General features: G+C 38.1%; 1 protein-coding gene across 1 annotated transcript; it reads left to right on the forward strand.

Moving 5' to 3' along the window:
- Positions 1 to 680: 680 nt before the first annotated feature.
- N4BP2L2 (NEDD4 binding protein 2 like 2) lies at positions 681 to 17,308 on the forward strand. Its single transcript, XM_064409078.1, has 7 exons — positions 681 to 899; positions 1,945 to 2,026; positions 3,149 to 4,575; positions 11,762 to 11,886; positions 12,281 to 12,369; positions 12,731 to 12,807; positions 16,002 to 17,308. Exons 2-7 carry the CDS (start codon positions 2,024 to 2,026, stop codon positions 16,198 to 16,200), a joined length of 1,920 nt encoding a protein of 639 aa, XP_064265148.1. The 5' UTR covers positions 681 to 899; positions 1,945 to 2,023; the 3' UTR covers positions 16,201 to 17,308.
- The last annotated feature ends 92 nt before the right edge of the window (positions 17,309 to 17,400 follow it).

Consider the following 17,400-nt stretch of genomic DNA (forward strand, 5'->3'; position numbering starts at 1 on the left):
CTGGAAGGAATGCCTGGCCAGTGGATTTGACCAGTTCTCTTTCTACCATTTATAGCAAATAAACAAACTGATTTCAGTGACTTTATTAATCATATACTTAGAAACCTTCATAATCCATTTGGGTGATGTGAAATAAACGTTGCAGGTGCTTAGAATAGGCACATCGCTACTGGAGCTACTGGGGCACTAATGAAATTTGGGGAATTACTGTTACAAGACTGAGGGGTTTTTTTAGGAAAAATGTGGTTTGCCTTGCATAGTATCACAAGATTTTGGGGGGCGGGGGGGATAGTTACATCATATTAAAATTTTACTTTATACATGCAGGAGGGGAAGTTGCAAATCCACGTTAAGTACAACACAGGTCTAACATAAACTTGGCCGGCTTTTACACTAGGGACAATCCCCACCGGAGCGCTGCTCGCGTTCCATGACAGAGCAGAATGCCACGCAAAGCAAACACCCCGAAAAACTGAGCAGCCGGCCCCCGAAGGAAGGCGAAGCGGGACAAATCCCGGCCCCCGAAGGAAGCTAAACCAGGACAAATCCCGGTTCCCGAAGGAAGCCAAACCAGGACAGATCCCGGCGCCGGGCTCTTCCCGCCAGGCCGAGCGCGCGCCGCGGGGGGGCAGGCCCCGCCCCTCGCAGCGCCACGCGCGGGGTGAGGGGGCGGTGGGAGGCGGCGCCATTTTGGGCGTGGGGGGTCGGAGGCGCTGCCTCTGCCGCCGCCGGGAGCCGCGGCCCTGAGGTTCGTGTCCTCCCCCGTGTGTGGCTGCTGCTCGGCCGGGCCGCGACGGGAAGCCGCTTCGCCTCCGCCGCCAGCGCTGCTACCGCCGGCCTGTGCCACCACCGGGCGTGGGGATGGCGGTGTCAGCGCGTAGGAGCCGGCGGCTGCTGAGGTTGTGTGACGTGGGCGCCGCGCTGAGGGACGTGTTTGTGTGTGTGGGGGAGAGGAGTGGGCTTTGCACCGTGGGGAAAGGAGGGACGGGGCGGCTGGTACACCTCCCCGAGCCGTGAGGCCGGTGGCCGTGCCTTCGCCTCGGGCACGCCGCTGCCAGCCCGGTGTGGGAGCAGCGCCTGCTTCCCCCGGCTCCTGGGCCGTGTGAGGGGCGCTGGGCTGGGCCCCTCATGACCGCCGTGCCACCGCGCAAGGAAAGCCAGCCAGTTCACCTGGATGTAGGTTCTGTCAAAAGGCCTTATTTTCCGTTTGGGACAGGTATTATGCAGGTGGAGTTCAAAGCCTTGAGTTAGTTGATCGAATCCTCTGGATGTTTCATAGGTCAGTTAAAGTGGTAAATAAGTTTGGCATCTTCGTGTGCCGGCTCAGGTTCAATGCTTTCAACCAGTTCTTTACAGAAATTCTATAGACTCGGACTTGCCCCATTCAAGAGGTGAGTGTCAGAGAGACTGCGTTTTCCTTGAGCATACTTGCTGTGTCCTCGCCAAGGACGGATATGCTTTTGTGTGCAGCTTCACTCTCCAAGGTTAGTGAGGGAAAGTCTGCTAGATTAGCAAGAAATTATATTCCTATGTGGGACAGTCACAGAGCAGCATTTTCTGTCAGTGGAGATCTTGTCATGCAGCAAGTGTTCACATGTTTGCTGTTTTAATTCCACATCAGAAAATGGGGTCTGCTTAAACCCCATGCCATAAGATGAGGACATAGAAGCTAATAAAGATAATAATTTGTTTTACCCCAGTCCTGTTTTTGAGTGGAGACAGCGGGACATTTTTTTTTCTGGATGGCGATAGAGTCAATGAATAGTAGTAATGTCATACTTGCTTTCTAATATACCAAAATTAATTGCGAAGAAGCTGGAGGTATGCATACAGCATGTAAATTTTGAGGAGAGAACATGGTATCAGTTCTGAGGAATAGACAGAGTTGCATGGCTGTGTTTATTCTGTTTATTATGTATTTATTGTAGTAATGCTTTCTTCCAGGTACTAAAGTCAAGTGCGGACAGTAGCATCTTGGTTTAGCCAGTTTGAAATTGAGAATGGCAGGTTTCTCTTCCTTTGGATGGTAGGTGAGAAAGTGCCTAGAGTAGCACCTTTTCTTGTGAGTTTTTCAAGTGAACATGTTGGGATAATGGTTACTTACAAATCTTCCCATAATACTACCTACAGATCGTTTTCAGATAAAGAAAAAAATATTTTCTTATCCAGGATGAATGGCATGTGACACTTCGTTAATATTTAGTCATGAAAAGTTGAAATATTTCAGAAAACAGTAGAATAAACCTTCCAGTTGGAGAAATGTGGAAAGCTTGTGTTTGAAACTGCATTTATTTGGAGGGGAAGAGTTTGCTCTTTATTGCATACCGTGTAGACTCAAAATCCAAGAAATTCAGAAATGACATGCATAGTGGTTCGTGCCATCTTGCTTTGTAATAGCTTGTCTCCGAACCTGTCTAGAACTTAGTGGTTTAGTTCTTAGAATGTAATCTATTTGGGACAGGGATGATTTTTTTTTTGTGTTTAATTTTAGAAGATCAAGTGATCTTGGTCCCTAACAAAAGTCTTTAGTAGTTCTAAAACCAGAACCATAATAACAGGTTGCAGCTTTGATTGTAAGTCTTACTTGACTAGTTCTAAATTACAAATGCTACCCAGCACCTGTTTTATTGGTGTTAAATGAGTTAATTGAGTTTGGTTCATGTCACAGAAAACAATCCTCATGGTTGAAATATTTGCATTTTTGTTGGTTTTATTAATAGTGATGTCAGGTATCAGTTTGTGCTTTGGAAATTGGCATATACTTATCTTTAAAAGAGATTTCAAACACTTGGCAAAACAACAGCTAGTAGAGAACCGTAGTAACAAAGGTCAGAGGTTGTTGATGTAATTAATTTTTCAAATAGTCACATTTTAAAAGCATGATTTGTAAATTATTTAAGGCATATCATAAAATGTGACTGCTTGACTGATACAGCACTCATGTTTTTTACTAGAGGTGAGCAGTAAATAATGCAGCAGTCTAGTTTAAACCATACTTGTGGTAGGTGATGTCTGTTTTTCTTCTGGGTCAGGACATTCTAGTTGTGACCATGGGCAGTGTGGTGTCATAGGCCTGAGTAACTTCAGCTTTTTTATACTTTGCTTTGAAAATATGCATGCTGATAATGTATTCATTCTTTTTTCTAAGATGCTTCATGCTGAAAATACAGTAAGGCTCTTGGAGTGTCAGGACGAGATCGGAATTGAGCCGTATTCTAAAAGAATGAAGTCAACAGAAGGGGCTTGTGAGAAACTCCCTGATGATGATGATGGTGATAGCAAAGGTACTCCGAAGAAAGTGGATGCTGAGAGAAAATCAAATGGTTGGATACCTGCGTGTGCCTTAGATAACCAAGGGCAATGTGAAATGCAGAAGCAAGAGAAAATACCTACAGGTGTCTTGGGATCCTTGGATGAAGTTCTCCCTGAAAATAATCCAGTGCTTAGTCAGACAGTTGATTTAGAAACTGTGCAGAATATAAATCCTCCTTTTACATCAATTAGTTACTCTAAAGTTGAAGAACAGAAGGACCCTTTTATTACAAATAATGCTGGTGAAGATAATATTGAAAAAAGCAGTGCATCATTCTCAGTAAATAGAAATCAATCAGATGAAGACTTTTTTACGAGCAAAGATTTTATAGGACCTATTTACAAGCCTGCTGAATGTAACAAGCAGGACAAATCTGGCAGCTGCAATGAATGTAGGGACACTGGAGGAGATGAGAATGAATTATGTGGAAGAAAGGAGACGAAGAAGATGCAGGCTGCTTCTGCCACTGTACTAGAAATAGATGATCAGCTGGATCAGTTCTATAAAGAAATTCACCAGCTGGAAAATGAAAATTTAGATACTAATGTTCAGGAAAAAGAAACTGAAATTTCTAAGGAACAACACTCTCCATTTAACTCTAGTCAGGGCTCTCAAGAAAATTATCAACCTGTACTTTTGGGCAGTCCACACCCATTTTATGAGAATGGACAGTCTTCTTTAGGGGAACAGAACAGTCAGAAAACAAACAATGAGCAGCAGTTAGTTGTGGAAACAGGGGGCTGGAAAACTGAAAATACCTTCAATGGCCAAGTAGATACATGGAACTGTTCAGTGCCTGAATTCAGACCTGCTTGGCAGACTGGAGCATCTTTCAAAAAACCTCAGGGACCTTTTCCTCCTAGATTCAGCCATCAATCCCATTTTCAGATATTTGATCCCCCACCACGAATCCCAAATGTTCCCCCTTCTCAGAATGGGGGATTTCCTTATGAAAGTTACCATGGAAATACTGGTATCAACAGTCATGGTCCGTTTCTTGATCAGAATACCAACTATTCTGGTCATACTGGCATCCATACTGCTCAGGTCTTCAGGAATGGGAATAATGGTCAGAATGGACTCCAAAGTAATGGTTTCTGTGAAACCAGAGAAGAGTGTTGGAATGATCCAAAAGCTGACAGTACAGAAGGAATGCACAACTTTTCTTCATTGCAGTTATCTGAAGAAAAATTCAGTTGTTCACAGAAGTTGCTTCTAATCTTAAGAGGCCTTCCAGGTTCAGGGAAATCCACGCTTTCTCGGTAAGTGAAGACTTAAAGCTTGAGAAGTTCATTCCAGTAAATTTTTCTATGAATTTAAATATATCTGTAAGCAGTAAGGAAACTTTTTAGTTTGTAAATTAGACTCTTAAAATGCAGTCGTTTAAAGCTGTCATTTGTACTTAAGGAGTGCAAGTGACTGTAAATATTAAAAATATTTACTTGGGGAAAGTTTTGTCTCCCAGATTTTTGATGAACAGGTGCTCCTCTGTGTTAAATGTAAAATGTTGAGCATCTATTAAATTGCATAGTCTTTTATTCTGAAATTTTCATACTAGTTTGTCTGCTGCTTTTTATTAATTCTTAAATTCCCTAATTTAAGAAAAACCTCCCATCAAGTCTAACAATGTCAGTTTGACTGAACCAGAAGTCCCTCTTCATGCCCATGTAAAAATTGTCGAAGGCCATTAGAAGAATGCTGCTCTGAAAATACTTGGTTTTGTTGTATTGAAGAAACTGAGTGTTATCTCATTCCCTTTTTTCATAGTATGGTCTGTCAATTACTCTTCCTTATTTGTGACCAACACACAATAAAAGCATTTTTTCTTCCAAATATACTCGTTGAAGTCTGACAAGGTTAAAAACAGGTAAAACCTCCAACTTGTATTTTCCCCTTGTGTTTTTTTGGCCTATTTTAAAAAGCACAAAAAGTGGACAGAGCACAGTTGGTATTAAGTGAAGGTAAGTTTCTCTTGTGTATATAAAAAAAGAAGTTGCTGAATCAGTACTTACTGGTTGAGTTTCAGCCAGAAACTGCATTGCAGGATGTCTTCTGTAGTTGTCATCTGTTGTATGTGAGGAGTCTGTGGAATAGATACAGTCATCATGTTCTTATTTGGGTTTTTTTTAATATGAAGGAGTAACATTCTACTAGTGGATATTTCCTGGTATTTAGGAGACACTCATCTCCATATTACAACTAGGAATCTCTAATAGGTATTGTTCTTACATGTTCCAGTAGTTTTTGCTATCATTTTTTATAGTTACTGATTGCTGTATTTTGCAAGCCTGCATTTCTGAAGCTGCATGTCCCCATTTGGTATTACTGCAATAATTCCTTTAATATGTGAAGGCAACATAAAACATTTTAAAAATAACCCTGTGGAAAAAATGCTGCCTCATTCAGTTTAGAGATTGATGATACTTAATATGAAGATACAAAATATATTTGTTTTCCATGTTTGTTGTGCTAAGTGGTCTCTAAATCTTTCTCCAAATATATGACTCATATTATCTGAAAAATTCTAAATATCTTCAGGTTTTTAAGAGCACATGTTTGTGCTTTTTCTCATCTTTCATTAGTGAGATCAGTTACTAATTTTGTTTAGCAAATGGGAAAGTGGGCACTATGAGATCAAGGTTAAGAATAGTTACCAAAAGTGAGTGCAGAATTTGAACAGCATGGGGCTTGTTTTTCAGTGTATTCAATTACATGCAGTTTCATATGTTTAATGCTTGGTTGCAATTGTTAATTCCTGTGAAATCATAGGTCTTGCATACCTTGGGAAAGAAAACATCCCAGAATTAATGGGTGCTGATGGGGAAGATAACTTTATTATTAGTTAAGTCTTAATAAACATGTTTTGAACTTATGTTTCTATGTAACGTCATAGAATTCTGCAGCGTAGCCTAGGACAGCACTGATGCTATATCTGATGCCATATTAGTACCCACAGGTATCTGCAGATATTTGCATTTTTGGCAGCTGCAGGCAAACCTTTACCATTTGTGCCAATAAAATAACTGTGAAGGAAGAGCAGAAAACTGACATTGTCTGTGTGGATCAGCACTAGAGGGGAATGAGGTGTATCTTGCAAGTGGGTTTCCCAAGCAGGAAATGACATCAGAGCCAGTAGCGAGACCTTGGAATCTCAAATTTTTATTGGTGTTTTGCGCTGAGTAAGGGTTTTTAAGTACAGACACTTTTCTTCCTGCTCACAAACTTGACTTCCGTCTGTCTCAAATCTTCCACTGAAGTTTGTTCTTGGTTTTGACTCTTCCATTCCAACTAAGCAGTTGGAATTATGGGCATGTTTTTTGGAAGAGAGTAGTGGATGTGAGCTAGTTCATTGTCCTGCTTGGAGGAGGTCTGTCACCATCACTGGATTGGGGCAGGTGTGTCTTTGTCAGGCCTGAGCTTAAAAACACCACAGAGATTTATGTGGTCTCATCAAACTGCTCTAGTGCAGTACAAACCACCTAAGTAAGGAAGTTGTTCCTAATCTCCAGACTGAAGTTCTGAAGCCATAATTTGCATGTCCTGTGTAATAACATGTATTGTTGCATATGAATATGTATGAATATGGCTCATCTTCTGTATAGCTTCCCTTCTGATAAGGGAGAGGTTTAGTCACTGCAATAGGTTGACATCAGACCTTTTACTGTCTCCGCTGCCAGACTAAACAAGCCCAGCTGCTGTTGTAACCTCTCCTTGGGTGTTGTATGCCTGAAGCCATCTGTTCAGCCCTCCCATGTTTTTCAGCTTGTCTTTTGAACTGAGAAGTCCCACACTGGATACATTATTTCAGAATTGACCACACAAGAGCCAGGTAAAGCATGGGTGATACCTTCTCAGGTGATCTACTGGCCATGCTTCCTCGACTAAAGCCCAGGTTGTGATTTGCCCTGCCTTTGATGAGGGTACACATTCACTCATCTCATTTGATGTCCACTGTAATCCTCTGACTCTTTTCAACAGCTGCTCAGCCACTCACTTTCCTGCCTGTGCTGAGGCTTAGGTTTCATCATTTGTATAACTTCACCCTTTCACTGTTGAGCTTCCTGGTGTTTTGCTTAGCCCAGTTCTCAGGTTTCTCTTTGGCCTTCTGGATAGAAGCCTCACTGTTCAGCTCAGTGTTGAGCATCACTGCTAATCTGGTGTCATCTGCAAGTTGTCTGCCTCATCATCCAGGTTTATGATGAAGGTACTGAAAAAGTGATCTTACTATATCCTTTGTTGTTCTCTGCTTGATACTGGCTGGGAGATGATGTTGGAAGCTTTGATAATTTCTGAGCATGCTGCATTCATCACTCGGTCCTCACTGACAAATGAACTTGTTTCATCAGAGTGCGTTCTGGTCAGTAAAGAATGGTTTGTCTGTTGCAAACCCCACACTGGCTCTTCTTGGTTATCTTAATTTTCTTAACATGTTTGGAAATAGATTCTGAGGATGTACTCCATTGTTTCCAGGGCAGAGCTTAGGTAAGGTTGAGCAGTCGTTAGTTCTTTGGGTCTTTGTCTTTACTTGCCTTAATATGAGCATAACATCAGCCGTTTCTGGCTCAGTGGGGAGCTCCCCTTATCTCATGGATTTATTTCCTGTATCCACCTGACTTAGACAATCTTAGCTGCTGAGGCTCATACGAAATCTGTTTCCTAACCATCTAGTTCCATTTTTGTTTTCCTGTTCGTATCCAATCATGGCTTTTGGTCTGTGCTCACTAACTCCATATCTGCTTCTGAATACTAAGCTGATTTCTTCAGTTCCATCTCCATCCTGTTTCTTCCCAGATGGATTTTCTCCCTGTTTCAGTCAGGGGTATTATCTCCCTCCCAATTACATTATACCAGTGTCTTCCCTCTGCTTCACTCTGCCTTGGCCCTGTTTCCTGGCTCTACTGCCACTACCAGGTTGCTTGTTCCAGTGTTTATACCACAATGCTTCCTGTGTCCTCCTATTTTAGGCCAATTTTGTTCCCTCTGTTGCCATTTGTGTGTTGGAAGAAATGTGTTCTTATAATGCCGTTTTGGTCCTGCATTATAAGCTTCCTGCCACTGCCAGATTGCTCTGTTCAGGATTGGATTTGCTGTGAGAATCATGAGTTCTTTTCACTGCTATTTGCTGTGCACATGACAATTTAAAGTTGTATACCTTGGGCAGGTTTACAAAAAGTTTTTGCAGGACAAACAAACGCATGTACTTTGTCAGATTTCACTTCCTCAATCCAAAGCTTCTTAGAGAAAGGCTTGGAATTACAAAATATTATATAAGTGCTTTATTTTTTCCTTGGTTTTGGAAGAGATTGAGCATTTATTTAAAAATGTTTGAAAGCAGTTTGGCCAGGCAGATACCCAGCAGTGATAGCTTTAGCCCAAGTAACCAAAGTCTGCTACAGTTAGATGATAATGTGATCTTACAGTCCTGGTAAAAGTTGCAGGAAAATAGACTGGTATTTTTAAAATATTTTGCTACTGAGGTTTGCAGCAGTTGCAATTTGCCTTTTCTCCATAAATATCTAAGCATTAATTTGAATAAAAGAGAGCCTAATGGCATTGAAAGAGCACATATTGGTGTCATGTAAGAAGTCTGTTTTTAGTTAAATCCAGTAATATATAAAGACAGTTGTCTTTCTCTGGGGCCATTTTTCCTCAGAGGAAAATCTGAAGGGAAGAGTTAAGAGTTAATCTTTATAGCTGAATGTAGAAGCAGTGGTGTGCTGTTGTTTCTAATTATGTATTTATTTAAACAGTGTTATAAACAGCACTTTTAGAGGAGTGTTTACACAGCTCAGTAATGCTACATATTTTGAAACTATCTTTAGTTATTGCCTACTTTTTTCCTCATCCACAATATGCTAGCTATTTTAAATAGGTGAGTTATTAGATTATCTTTTTAATTATAAAATCATTTATCAAAGTAGGCTAACCAGGATACTTATTTAGGGAAAGTTTCAGAAGGATTTGTGTGTGTGCATACATGCACACATGCATTGGAAAACGTGTATTGGTTTGCTGAGTAGTTAGTATTTTGGTTTCAACATGAGATTTTTGTATGTCAGGATAATATCTGCTATTAGATCTGGTAGCATTTCTGGAAAAAGTAGGTGAGCTGCTTTAATTTCAGTGTCCTGCTGTGTTCAAAGGTGGTGTTTGCTTGGAGGGAAGGTTTAGGGTGAGAAAGATGTATTACAGCAGTTGGATAATATGCTACTAATTTCAAGCATGTGCACATACTGACTAACCTGGAATTTGACTCTCATTAGAAATACATTTATCTTTTTTCTTTTTTCATCTCTTAAAAGTGGAGTATAATCTCTGTGGGTTTAGATGTAGTGATGCTTTCTTTCTGTAGATATGCTTTTTGTTCTTTCTGTTCTCTAGTTCGTGGGCCTGGGATAAACTTTATTTCCAAGCGCATGTTAGAGATAAATGAACTGTTCCATATGATGTACACCAGTAATTTTCTACCTGAATTAAAAAAGTTTAAATACTAGGAATTCTCAAAGAGGTGATTGTCAGGTTTTTTAAATGTTATGTTTGATTTAATTTCACAATTTAGAAAGAGGTTTGAGTAATTATTGTAGTATTTGAAGTTTCAGTTCATAAATTCATGAATTTGTGATAGCTTGTGTGTTGTGTGTGGGGTAAGGGCTCTGTTACTCTGGCCTCTTTGGTAACTACTTTGCCTTCTCAAATTCTATGGGTTTAGGATTATTGCAAATACAGTTCACTATATTAAATCTGTTTTTTCAGTTATATTGGTTCATTAATAATTGTGGTGTGTTCTGAACTCCAAGGAATACTAACAAACATTTCAGGACTACACTTGGCTGATGGGTTTGCAAGATTTCTGAACCCTTGTCACCGTATTTCTTTATTGCTGCTAATGATGTTTGGAAGATACAACAGAAAAATTCAATTGAGTTATTCTCCAGAACATGAGCACATAGGGTCAGTTCTTAGAAATAAAAATGAAAATCAATGTCTCATTAGTGCTCATTTGTCAGTTCATAGGAACTGTACAGGTGTGTCCATCTACTCAGCCAATAGAAGAACCCCAGATATTATTTGTTTCTTTTTTCATTAAGGCAGATGGTTCTTTAGGATATGTGTATATACATTCAGCACACAAGGAGTGAATGTGGAAGATGGATCCAGTTTTTCTTGCATTATTAATTGGCAAATGTAGCATACTGTAAATAAGATAATTGAGCCATGTGTGAAATCACAGCCAAGTAACTTAATGAATATAAATTTGTTAAATATTTTATACAAGAGAGGAAGAGGGATAAAAAAATTGCTGCTGTGTGTGGTGTATGATTTACTGGTGCCATTTGATCTATTTAGAACAAAAATAGATGATTAATCCTTCTGCACTATTCTAAACCAGTGTAATATACACCCTATTGAAACATCTAGGCTCTAACAAAACTAATAATCTATAATTTACATAAATACAAATTTATAATATTTATAACAAAACCGATTATTTATCAGTATTCAAATAAAGTGGCTGAACTTTAAGTATATCATGCTCTGCTTTCTGAAATAGCTTTGCTGTTTGTCCTGAAGCAACTATAACAGGCCTGTTGTTGGTGACAGGTGGCAAAACACAGCAAATTCCTTGTGTAGGAATTACATTGAAGTGGCTCTTCCTGCAGATATATATGGGAAAGCTTGGTAACTTAGAACTAGCATATCTTTGTTCCCCTAAGTTATTTGGGATCTGGCCAATCCTTTTTTGTTCCTGCCACCTCAGCAGTAGTGCAGTCCCACATGCTGCTAGTGCTGTTTGGCTTTTGTAGCCTGTGGGTATGTTGCCTGTTTCTGAGCTGGAATAATTGCCTAAATTTCCATAGATATCTGAGTGTTGCAGTGGACTCTACATGCTCTGTGGCACTAACTGGCTTTTTCTGTTTTCAGATTTAAATCTGCCATAGAATTAAAAAGAGACAAGGAGTCTCTTAAAGTCCAGTCTACTCCTATTCTGTAGGCTGGACTTTAAACAGAATTGTACTCCTGTCTCAGTTATATAAGGTTTTCCTTTAAACACCAGTTTCCAAGGACTTTCTGAAATTAGGTTTGCATTTGGCAGATCAGATTGCTTTCTAGACATATTTCCAAGTCAGGATTGAGATGGAAAATGTTAGCAAATATATTGAATTACTATGAGGAACTTACTGTAGTATAGCCATAAAATTAGATGGATACAAACATCTCTTGGAAGTGGAGAAGAAACAACAAATACAGAAGTAGGAGAGAGAGGAAATTTCTTTGATTTGGATTAGAATTATTGGTAATATATATATAGGTGTGCTTTTTATAAATCTGTCTGAGGTTTGCAAGAAGTTCAAAAATAGGTCACAGTTCAATTTATTTCAGTTATATTTTTTAATGTGTTTATCTAAAAATGAAAAGTGAATATGTTTTTGTGTTTTCCTTTAACAGTGTTCTGCTTGGTCAGAGTTGTGATGGCGTTGTGCTGAGCACCGATGATTATTTCCGTCAGCAGCATGGATACACCTATAACGCTGCTCAGCTTGGCGAGGCCCATGAGTGGAACCGGAAGAGAGGTTGGAATGAATAAAAGGCATCATATTAAGCTGTGTTACATAGAGGAAATAGAAGTTTAGCATAACATGTATGAGTATTAAGAGTATGAAAATGAGTACACGTATTTTAGCAAAGCATATATAGAAGTATTACAAGTGATTTTTATTCTTTAATTCATATGTGATGTATACATTAAATTTTGAGCTTCTACAAGGTTCAGAGTTATGAATAGATAACCTTGTTTCTTTGGGCATCAGGTTCTTGTTTCTGCTTTTCATTCCTGCCTGTACCTTCTATTCTTTCTCTCAGAACAGAGTGTTTCAGTCAGAGTAGATTAGTGAAAGAAAATCTGGGGCAGATTTTTTTTTTTTGAGTTATATGTGGTTTATTAACTTGCACAATTTTTCATTTCAGCAAAGCAAGCAATGGAGCAGGGAAAATCTCCAGTTATAATAGACAACACTAATACTCAAGCCTGGGAAATGAAGCCTTATGTGGAAGTGGTAGGTTTTCTTGCATGATTGTCACCTGTAACAAATTTTCAGACTTACCCTTGCTGCATGGGCTAAGTTGGTATATTTTGTCCAGAAACATTTTTACTCAAGTTTTTAAAGAGAGAGACTGCTTATTGATAATGATTAGTAATTGGTGTGGCAATGGTTTAGATCAATTCAAGAACTGACTTGATTTAATTTGCATAGCCTGAAAGGAAAACTAAGACAGGCTGGGTGTAAGTGAAATTCAGCATAATACCATAGCAGAGTATGCTGCTGCATCTGTTTATTATATTTGTCTTGTCTTTTTTTTTTTGTGCGTTTTATGTGATCATGATACATATCACACATATTTCTTTGCTTGCTGCAGGCTCTAGAAAAAGGATACAGAGTGGAATTCCATGAGCCAGATACTTGGTGGAAGTTTGATCCTGAAGAACTAGAAAAGTAAGATTTCTCTTACAGAAATCATGGTACTTCATAGGGATAGATAGGCAGATAAATATGAATGCATAAATATATATGCAGTAAGTTATATTTTATTCAAAATATTTTCTCAAGTTCTTTACCAGTAATATGAAATGTATTTTATTTAAATAGGCGTTTTGAGGTATACCTTTACATGGAAGTTTTATGGATAAACAAGTAGACTAACTCCATCTTGTTGGCCCAAAATGTCAATACTAAAATTTTATTGGTCACGTGTAGATGTGACTTAGAGTACTGCTGAACATGGATCATTGAACTTCTGGGTTCTGAGAGTGCTTGGGAAGCTGCTAATACCCTTTTTGTCTCAGATATATCTGCTTTAGGAATCTATGAGGTATCAAACCAGCTCAAGGATATTTCTTTGTTTGAAAAGTAGTATAATATTTTCACAGTTGATGACAGAGTTCTCTCACTAATTTTTGTTGTATATACATCGAGCTGACTTTGCCTCTAATTGTTTCAGCTTTGTAAATTAGCCCGTACAGTGCATGAAATATGTGTATTTATATATATGTATAATGCTTGCATTACTGACTCGGACTCTTTTGGGTTTGTATATGTTCTAAAGTTTTCACCTTTTGCTCATAAGCTGCCACTCACTTGTTTCTAGAGATGGAGTTCTCTCTCTGCAGAATGATAGTAAGTTTTTCTAGTTTGGCATGCAGCACAGCCAAGTTAGGAATCCTAGTAATCAGGCACTTAATATTTCCATTACACAAAACAGACTGATTTTCCAGGAGAAGTCATGTTTCCAGATCATCTTAACAAGCAACAGGATAAACTGTTGTGTTGTTACTGTTGAATTTTATTGTCTGGTTTTTAATTGTAGGAGTAAAGTTGATACCTTTCCCAGAGCAAACTCTTGAACTGTGAAGTGCTGTTACCAGTTTCTAGAAGATTCCTAGAAATATTTTAGCAGTTCTAGTTGCTTTAAATATTTAAAGAGAGGCCCATTGCCTGGAAACTATTTTTTGGGAGTTTAAGAAAGGTGCTGATGTAAGCTTTCACTTTTTTCTTTAGTTACTTTGGGAGAGGGCTCCTCAGTTGTGTTTCATTGGCAAGCTTGCTGAGGGTGCAGTGGTGAAGGGTAGTATGGAAGCATTTAGTAGTGGCAGAACTTTGATTTTATCAATAGGTTCTGTGTTCCTCCATGCAAAACAGTCTTCTCCTATCTGTTAGGAGCTTTTGCTGGTATGTCTGCTTTGGTTCAGATAGATGACTTTATGCTCTCTCAGCATAGCAGGCTGCCAAAGAATGAGTGAAGACATGCCTGAAGAGGATATACGGGTATTAAATGACACTATACAGCAAATTTATTTCCTTTTTTAAATCAGTTTCTATGCTTGATGCGATTTGCTGCTGGTGATTTTATTATCCTGCCTTATTCTGTAAGGAAGGGTACTTCATCTTTTATGAAGTGATTATGCACAAGTCCATTCAATTGTGGATGTGTGTGGACTTTATGTCCAGTGCACTTGAGCTGTAATTTTTTTCTAGGAGTACTAAGATAGTAAAATATTAAATATTGATAGGAAAATATTGAATAACTTTCTGCTTCCAACATTTAGCATTAAAAGAACTGCTCTTCTCATTTTTTGTCTGTCACAAATGTCAAGTGCTTTATAAAATCCACATATTTCTAGAGGGTCGACTTTTTTGTCTATCATTAACCTTGTTCATATTTGTGAATAAAATCAAAACTGCTAAGACTCACCAAGTGATTAGTTCAACATGCAGCTGCTCCTGGGCTGCTTTAGCACAATGTAGACGATGAGCCACATGCGATGACCACTCCAGCTTCTGGTGTTGTCTCAGGTGTTTGTGAGGGAAATGCTCTGCTTAAGCATTTTCTTCACAGAAAGTAAGTTGATAAAATACCCCTTTAAGAAGCCAATGTAATTTTGAATAGTTCTGAGATCACCAGTTCTGCTTCCATTCTGAATGTGAAATTAGTGTGCTACCTGCAGTGTGCTTTGAGCCCTTGTCAACTTGATACTACTCATAAAGTCCTGAGGGGACTGGGTAGTGAGAAATCAGTCTTCTAAAATCTTTCTGTATGTAATATTGTATTTCCAGTATAGCCTCTTTGTTCCCACTGTTGATTTCTCCTCTGTAGAACTGATCAAGTTGTTAAGGCCCATACCTCTTCTGTCCCTGGCAAAAAGCAAAGATGCAGAAATATATTGCCTGTTGGTTTGTTGTGGACATAATTTAGCTTGGACAAGATTTCTCGGCAATAAAAAGTATTGGGTTATGATAAATGCTTGTTTATGCTATCAAAACCTTTTGTTTCTGTTTTATGTCTCTTCTTTCAGATTAATTTGTTACAGTTCTCTTAATTCTCTGACATTCAGTTTGTGCATGAGGCTTGTGGTTTTCTTCTGGCAGAGACTGAAATTCTCTGCTAACATGGATTTTAAGATCCTATTCCATAAATACCGAGGAGATTATATATACTCTAATGTCATGTGCTCAGGTTGTTAATAGACCAAGTTCTCCCTGAAAGTAGCTGGTTACTGAGCACTGCAAGAATAGGACAGCACTTTTGATACCATTTCCCTTACATGTGTTTCACTACATTTCTGAATTGACAGCAAGTGTGAGTTACAACTAGTAGATGGAAGTGTTGTGAGTGTGTTGTTCTGGTTCAGAACTAAAGTTGCTTCTTATTCTCTAGAGAGGTTTCTTGATGAGAAAGTATTGTGTCATTAAGTTTTGAAACAGTGTAGTTGCATATTTTATGCTAGTTTGAACATTTCTTTCATGAGTAGTCTGTGCTATTACTCATCTCTACTCATTAGCTAGTATACCATATAAAATCTGATTAATAAATAGTAAAATCCTTCTAGGATAATTCAGGTAAATAGTTATACTGAGTAACATCACATTTGTGCATGAAGAATAACTGTATTGTTTACTGTTACTCAATATATGCAGCTGTGAACTGTTAAAATAAACTCTAATGCAAGTTGAGTACCTTGAGAATGAGGATATAGTGTAATAAAAGCAAGAAGAAAAATTGAGAATTTAGAGGGTTTTTTCTTAGAGACTGTAACATGCAATTTTACACATACATATATCTATTTACTTACGTTTCACTGTATATAACTATAAACATACCAGATAATTTATTGAAATTTTTGTTTTTGTAGGAGGAATAAGCATGGAGTCACTCGTGAGAAGATTGCTCAGATGTTGGAACGATACGAATATCAAATATCCATCCCTATTGTCATGAATTCAGTTGTACCTCCCCACAAAAACACTCAAAGACCACCTCTGCAGAGAAGACATAGGTGGGGAGACAATACAGACTCATGGAGTTCTTTCAGTATTTCCAGTAGCCAGTAACACAGCTGCAGTCAGTTCATAAGAATCTGTTATTTGCCCTTTTAAAACACATCATCACCTCTAATAAAGTAGTGATTTACTGTGTTTTAAATAGGCCTATTTCAAGACCCATTTTCTTCTGGAGGATGTTCTTTTTAATGGACTTGCATGTAAATAAAATTGTACATTGAATGGTTTTTAAAAGTATTAAAGTTGTAAGACCCTGGATTTTAGTAAAATATTTGATATAGTCTGGCATATAGCAGAGTCTTTCTTTGGAAATCTAAGACAATGATGTCATATATTAGATAACTGTTGAGCAGTTTTTTTTAAAGAAGGGGTCATATTAAGGATCTTTTAAAAGATAAGTAAAGCTCAAAAAGAAGAGTTTATTTACATAATAATCAATTTTAATGATAGTTATTTAGTCATCTTACCTTTTTGGAGATTTTTTGTGGAAGCAGTTATGGTCTGGATTCTCCTTTAGTTCTATTTGGCATGTATTGCCAACTGGCAAAATTTTGGCATGTGTTTTTTGATTTCAGTTCAGAGGTTTAATTTTTTTGTTGTTGTTTTCTTGGTTTTTTGGGTTTTTTTCCTTTCTTTTTTGGTCTCAGAAGTTCATGTGCAGCTGAAGCAACGTTCTGCCAGTACAGTATTCACCAGTCATAAACTTTGCAACCTGAATTATTTTTTTTATTTATTCTCATCAGTAGTATATAAGCTATGATGATGTTGGCACACCACCAACTTGTTTTGTGCTGACTGAAAAAAAACCCTAAATTTTATCACTAAACTACTGAAATTTCACAGCTGTGTCTTTTTAAGTCAGTTTCTTTCATTTGTGATAAAAATGAAGTTTTAAAGAATTAGGCTGTCAATTCCCAGTCTGCAGTTAGGATGAATCAATTCAGTATAAATAGTGGATATAATTCTGTAAAACCATCTTGCATTCCTAATTTTGGCATAGCCAACGTAATGTGTTCAGCATGTAACAAAGAATGAGCCAGCATGGAGACTGACTAACTTACTGCTCTTTTTCTCTTAAAAAAATTATGAATTTGTAAGTGTTCACTTTGCCTTTTTTCTAACAGCTTGCTGTATTAATAAAATATATTTGTGTTCAGTATTGTTGAAGTAGTTCAATGCAACAGTTTCTATTTTCAGGCTTGTAGGATTTTATACAGATGAGCATTATGGCTAACCTGCTAGCTGAAATAA

The sequence above is a fragment of the Passer domesticus genome, chromosome 2, assembly GCF_036417665.1.
Source record: "Passer domesticus isolate bPasDom1 chromosome 2, bPasDom1.hap1, whole genome shotgun sequence".
Classification (NCBI taxonomy): domain Eukaryota; kingdom Metazoa; phylum Chordata; class Aves; order Passeriformes; family Passeridae; genus Passer; species Passer domesticus.